The sequence below is a fragment of the Equus caballus genome, chromosome 11 (assembly GCF_041296265.1).
Source record: "Equus caballus isolate H_3958 breed thoroughbred chromosome 11, TB-T2T, whole genome shotgun sequence".
NCBI lineage: Eukaryota > Metazoa > Chordata > Mammalia > Perissodactyla > Equidae > Equus > Equus caballus.
The window spans coordinates 20,183,769-20,190,279 of NC_091694.1; the positions used below are offsets into that span (position 1 = coordinate 20,183,769).

The 6,511-nt window shown below is 44.2% G+C and overlaps 1 protein-coding gene across 5 annotated transcripts; it reads left to right on the top strand.

The window, feature by feature from the left end:
- The first annotated feature begins 12 nt into the window (after positions 1-12).
- Positions 13-4,634, top strand: PTGES3L (prostaglandin E synthase 3 like). 5 transcript variants are annotated; one of them, XM_070227234.1, is made up of 8 exons: positions 13-485; positions 810-970; positions 1,078-1,144; positions 1,250-1,348; positions 2,852-2,941; positions 3,669-3,722; positions 4,220-4,247; positions 4,433-4,634. In XM_070227234.1, exons 2-8 carry the CDS (start codon positions 903-905, stop codon positions 4,438-4,440), a joined length of 414 nt encoding a protein of 137 aa, XP_070083335.1. In that variant the 5' UTR covers positions 13-485; positions 810-902; the 3' UTR covers positions 4,441-4,634. The 5 variants fall into 5 exon arrangements, with proteins under 5 accessions (XP_070083335.1, XP_070083331.1, XP_070083332.1 ...); XM_070227230.1 differs by having other exon boundaries at positions 857-970; XM_070227231.1 differs by lacking the exon at positions 4,433-4,634 and having other exon boundaries at positions 4,220-4,391.
- Positions 4,635-6,511: the final 1,877 nt, after the last annotated feature.

Consider the following 6,511-nt stretch of genomic DNA (forward strand, 5'->3'; position numbering starts at 1 on the left):
GGCTGGGAAACCTGGAGGAGCGGGTGGGCGGGGCTCAGACGTCACCGAATTCAGACGTCACCCGGGGCGGGTCTTCCCCGGGGGTTTAATTGGGGCCAATAATTTTTTGTTTGGGCCCCTACTGTGAATCAGGAGCTGAGTGTACTAAGCATTAGAGAAATAGGTGAACAAAGCCGGGACAAGTCATTCTGTGTGTGTATGGAGCCTAGTATGGCCCTTGCCCTGGTCCCAGTGGGCGAGTCGTCTATTCCTAATCTGTGCATTTCTGGAGACCCCGAGATGGGAAGGGCTGCGGGGATTATGCTCTCTCAGAGTCTCTCCCGAGTGCGGATCCCTTGGCTATAGGGCCACGTTCCCCCTTCCTCTAAACCCTTCCCTGACCATGTAAGGAGAGGCAGCTGCTGGGGGCGTCCCCAGGATCTAAAGATAGCGGCCCCTGCCTCGGACGCCAAAAGCCACGGGGCAGTGGGAGCCGCCATGGCACGGTGAGTGTTTCCGGCCGCCCTTTTCGCTGGAGATTCCCTGCCCCGCATTTTCTGGGCGCTCCAGGTTCTGCGAGGTCTCATGGGAACCTCCGACCCTAGATCTCTTGTAACTTTGGGGTGGTGAGGGGAAGTGTGACCTGAATGTTCTCTATGACTCCGCATCTCTCTACCCTCGCACTTCGGATTCTCCCCAAGGTCCCCCTCACCACACACACCCTCTCCCATCACTCCCCTTTCTGTCTCATTTAGCTCCACTTTGACAGGGCTGAAGCATAAAATGGCCCTATATTTTCCCCTCTTTCCACCTTTCCCGAATGCCCTCAGTCTTCCCTCTCCCACCCGCATGAAGCCCCACCTCAACTGCTCTTCAGGCAGCATGCCCGGACCCTGTGGTACGACAGGCCCAAGTATGTGTTCATGGAGTTTTGTGTTGAGGATAGCACCGATGTCCATGTGCTCATCGAAGACCACCGCCTTGTGTTCAGGTAATAGCTCTCCCCTATGGAGGGCCTGGCTTCCCAGGAGCCTTTTCCTTCTCCTAATACCCCCACACTCAGCCTTTGGCATCTCCTCAGCTGCATTGTCTCCTCAGCTGCAAGAGTGCCGATGGAGTGGAATTGTACAATGAAATTGAGTTCTATGCCAAGGTGAACTCCAAGGTAAGGGTGGGTGGGAGAGTAAGGTCTGGGTGGAAAGGCTGCCCAGGGTAACTGGACATTCATTCTGAACCTCAGACCCTAAGAATGAAGCTCTCTATCTGGCAGGACTCCCAGGATAAGCGCTCTGGCCGCTCCATTACTTGCTTTGTGAGGAAATGGAAGGAGAAAGTAGCCTGGCCTCGGCTCACCAAGGAGGATATCAAGGTGGGGAGTGGCCTGCTCTTTGTCCTGTGCTCTCTATGTACCCAGGTACCCAAATTAGGTCTGGGAATCACTCTTGATTCCTTTCCCACCAACACTCAGTCATGCACCAGGTCCTGCCTATTTGACCTCCTAAATATTCTTGAATCCATTACTTCATCTCTTCCTAATTCAGGCCTCATCCATCACTGAGTGAGACTTGTGTTTTTTCAGCCCCACCTCCAATCTATCCCCTGCATTGCTCCTGCCATGGTCTTTGTAAAACACACATTTGACCCTGTCACTCTCCCACTTAAGACCCTCCAGTGGCTTCTTTTCCCCTAAAGGTTGAAAATTGCTTGCTGGCTGGATCTGGCTCTCAAATTTGTTTTAGCAATCTTTCCCGTGTTAAAAATTATTTTAATTGGTTACTGACATTTAAAGTTTTTGATTAGCTGCGGACATTTAAAAATGTGGAGATTTTACCTAAAAATCCAGATTATGAGCTTCTCTCTCTGGCCACACTGGTCTAAATTCCCAAATGCCTAGAGTTGGACCTTTAAATGGTACATGTGCACCACCTCACTTTACTCCTTTTCATCCTCTCTCTGACTCTTGCAGGCATTTGAGCTTGTAACTTCTGCGCTTCAGAATGAAGTCCATGCACCATAGCATGACATATAAGCTCATGACCTGGCTATTCTTCCCCTCTGCAGCCTTATGTCCCATAATTCTCTGCCTCAAACTTCACATTCCAGCCACAGCAAACTGCTTGCAGTTCTGTTGCACACACCAGGCTATTTCTCACCTCCGTGCCTTTGCTCAAGCTGTGGCTTCTTCCTGGAAAGCCTCCATCTTCAGCACCTTCACCCACCTAACCCCTGCTCATCCTTCAGGGCCCTGCTACTCCAAGAAGCCTTGGTTCCCAGAGCTACTTTCCAGGTTCCCATAATATCCTCTACATAACCCACCACCACCCTTTCCATACTATATTAAAATTAATTTCCCTTCCCCATTTGCTTCGTGATGGCTGGGACTGTATTGAACATTTTTATAATCCCCATGCCACGCTCAGAATCTGGCCCAAAGTATGCGTTAGAAAAATATCTATTAAATGAATGAGTGATTTCGTTCCCTGTCTAAATGTGGGATCTTGGAACATGGGCCTCAAAGGGTTGTCTCTGACCCCAGGGAATGCAGCTTGGTTGACTCCTGTGATGATTTATGATAGTTATCTTTCCAGATCTCTTATCCCCCTAGCCAGTCTGCTCTTGGAGGGCAGAATTTCTATGCTTTTTCATCCTCTACAATGCCTGGCATTGTGCTTGGCACTTAGTAGGTTCCTGGAAAATCTTTGTGGATGAAGATGATGATATGGCAGCCTGGAGGGGGCTTAGTCAGAGGGGTGCTGTTGGGAAGACTATACCGCCATTGACCCTCTTTCCCCCAAGCACTCTCCTATGCACGCGTCCGCATTTTTTATGCTCTTCTCCTGCTGCTATGACTCTCCATGCTTTCCTCTTGCAGCCAGTGTGGTTGTCTGTGGACTTTGATAACTGGAGAGACTGGGAAGGGGATGAAGAGGTGGAGCTGGCTCAGGTGGAACATTACGCAGAGGTAATGCCATAGTCTGCCCATCTTGATCATTTTCTGTGTCTCTCTCTGCACACATTTCTCTGGAGGATTGTCATCAGGGCTAGGCAGAGATATATGAGCTCCCCAGGCAGCCTACTCACTGGTGCTGATAGTCTTTACATATTTTGTACAATGTTTACTTAGTAGGGAGGAGAGAAATGAATATTCTGTTAATGAAATTGTATACATAGATTCACTCACTATTCACCGAGTAGAGCCTGTGTTCTGAAAAAGTTTGACAAAACCTTTTACTACTTTTCTGTAATTCTTGTTCTCTCTTCTGTTTTCTTTGTGTGTGTGTGTGTATGCACGTGCGCACGTGAGTGTGTGTTTCGCAAGCCAGACAACTTCATGGGAAGCTCAAACTAAGCAGTATAAAAATTCACATCATAAAATAAATCAGTAGCTCCCAATAAATTACACCCTGCCATACATTATTTGGTTTCAGAATTTCAGCTACTATTTATGCAAGTTGCAAAACACTAACAGACCCTAACCTGGATTAGTAAGGAGGGTGCTTTGTGTGTGTTTAAATTTCCTTTTAAAAGGAGATAAATTTACTTTTCTCCAACTCGTCCCAGTGATGTGGTAGGGATTTTAAAGACAAGGCAGTTGTCTGGCTGGGACCATTCTCCTGTGGTCTGTGAATATGCAGGTTGGTCTTCCCTCACCCCTCTTATCTCTGTGACTACTTTTCTCTTCCCACTAGCTTTTGAAGAAGGTCAGCACCAAGAAACCTCCCCCAGCCATGGATGACCTGGATGTAAGTAAAGCCTACCCCTCAAGCCGTCAGTTTCCTTTAGCTTTAAAAAATAAGATACTAAAAAGCTCCTGTATCTCTAGCACACGGCACTTCTCAGTGCATGTTAGATGAATTTGAATTTGATACAGGAGGTTGAATGTTCTTCTCCAGGCTTTAGAAAACCCCAGCAAGACTCTCCTCCCTTCCTTCTCCCCCTCTGCTTCTTCCTCCTAGAGCAGATCTGGCCCTGTTGACTATCTTTACAGCTGTAAGGAGCAGTAGCGTTGGTTGAAATTCTGAAACTAAATGGTGCATGACACAGTGCTGTTTATTGAGTACCAGTGGTTTATTTTATTTTCCAAAGTTTAAATCTTTTTGTATTAGCCTCCCAAGAAGTTATGTGATTCAGAAAATCATAAAGGAAAACTTGAAGAGCAGGAGGGAGTGAGTAGCGTTTGTGAACACAAATGTTCACTCTTTGAAGACTCTACAGTTGCTTTTGTCTTTTTTTTTCCTAGGATGATTCTGACAGTGCCGACGCAACAAGTAATTAACCTCCTGTGACAGTAGAGCTGGGGAGGAAGCTGTGGCTATCTTCCAGTCACTCTGACAAGCTAGGGCCTAGGCCTTTGTCAGTTCTCTGGCTGTGCGCCATGGTCCTTTGGAATCTCTGAGCTTTCCTAGAAGCTCTTTATTAATGGTCCTCCCTCAAGCTTTATTTCTTCTCCTAGGCACTTGACTATGGCTGCTACATCAGATGGCAGGATACGAGAGGAGTAGACTGGTGGGGCTTCTGAATTCCTACCAATTGACTATATTCTCTGTGTTTGGGCCGCTCATCAGGGCTCTCTTGAGTGTTTGAGCAGGTGTGTGTATGTGGCAGAGCAAAAGGCAAAGAAGCATATAGATTATAATAAATCTCTAGGAACTGTTCTCTCTTTCCTTCTTGTACTTCTTCCTCCTGAAGGCAAACCTCTTCTCCCTCTATAGTTCCTTTCAGGGGAGAGGTGGGTGTCACAGATCCTGGCCCTCATTGTTGAAACTGGAAAAAGGAAGATGTTGGGAGCAGGCTTGTAACCAAGCCGGGGGACTTCCCCATGCCCAGCTCTATGCTTTGATTTCTCAGAGCAGAAACCAGCCTTTCACTATATGGCTAATTCTAAGACCCTTAGAAACAGGCGGAAACCCACCTCAGCTTCCTACACGCTTCCGAAATCTCTTTATACTTTTAAAGCTGATTGTTACAGTAGTTAATGACCATGTCTGTTTATTCCTCCATCCATCAGCTACTCCATTCATCCACAACATTTTTGGAGTGCCTAATGTGTACTTGAACTGTGACTTAAACACAGTGCAGTACCTAGACCCTGGAACGCACAGTAAAGTACTGAGATTCTTAAAAAATTAAACTCTAAAATCTCTATCAGTAATATATGGACATAGTTTAAAAAAGTAAAACAGTATCAAAATGTATAAAATGTAAAGTGGAATTTACACTCAATGAGGGTAAGCAATGTTAACAGTTTCTACAATAAATTTATGTATCTATATATGTATATACACTACACGTTATAAATTCCATAATACCTATAATTAGATAATTATATAGGGGGTCAGCCCCGTGGCCAAGTGGTTAAGTTCGTGGGCTCCGCTTCAGCGGCCCAGGGTTTCACCGGTTCGGATCTTGGGCGTGGACATGGCACCGCTCATCAGGCCATGCTGAGGTGGCATCCCACATGCCACAACTGGAAGGAACCACAACTAAGGTATACAGCTGTGTACTGGGGAGATTTGGGGAGAAAAAGCAGAAAAAAAAAAAACATTGGCAACAATTGTTAGCTCAGGTGCCAATCTTAAAAAAAAAATTTAATTATATAGTTATATATAACATATAAAACAATATACAACATATATGGAACATAAACATATGCAGTATCATGTATTTATATACAGTATAATATATATTAAAATTTAATACATATATAAGCAAATGCAGCATGTGTGTACACAATTGGAATCATACTATGTACATCTTGCACTCTGCTTTTGTTCACTTAATAAATATTGGAACTCTCCAAATCAGAGTACATAGATCTAACTCTTTTTCATGGCTACATGGTATTCAGTTTAATACATTTCCCATAATTTAACTGGTTCCTTATTGAGGGACATTTAGGTCGTTGTTAGTCTTTTTAAATTTTCAAACAATGTTACAATGAACATTTTAAAATGTAGATCTTTACATATTTGGCAAGAATATCTATAAGATAAATTTCTGGAAGTGGAATTGCTAGGTCAAAGAGTAGATACTTTTAAACTTGTTCTTTTTTTTTTTTTGCTGAGGAATGTTCTTCCTGGGCTAACGTCTGTGCCAATCTTTCTCTATTTTGTATTTGGGACACCACCACAGCATGGCTTGTTGAGCAGTGTATAGGTCCACGCCCGGGATCCTAACCTGTGAACCCCTGCTGTTGAAGCAGACCCTGTGAACTTAACCAGGCTGACCCCTTTTAAGCATTTTGAAAACTGTTGCCAAGATGCTCTTAGACGAAATTGCACCAATTCTCGCTCCTACCACTGAGAGTGCTCCATTTTCCAAAGCTTTTTAGATATTTGCCAAGATAAAAAAATTTTACCTGGTTTAATTTGCTTTTAATTAGGAGATTGCAAATTGTTTATTTTTATTAGTGATTTATATTTCTTTTAGTATGCTCTGTCCATGTCTTTTGCCCATTTTGCTATTGACATTAGTTTTTAAACTTTTTAAAAAACTGATAATACAAAGCTATATTTTTAAAGATTTTATTTTT

Coding starts and splice junctions, on each gene's coding strand:
- PTGES3L (XM_070227230.1), top strand. Junction 1,349..2,851: donor TCACCAAGGAGGATATCAAG/GTGGGGAGTGGC, acceptor TTCCTCTTGCAG/CCAGTGTGGTTGTCTGTGGA. Junction 3,723..4,219: donor CAGCCATGGATGACCTGGAT/GTAAGTAAAGCC, acceptor TTTTTTTCCTAG/GATGATTCTGACAGTGCCGA.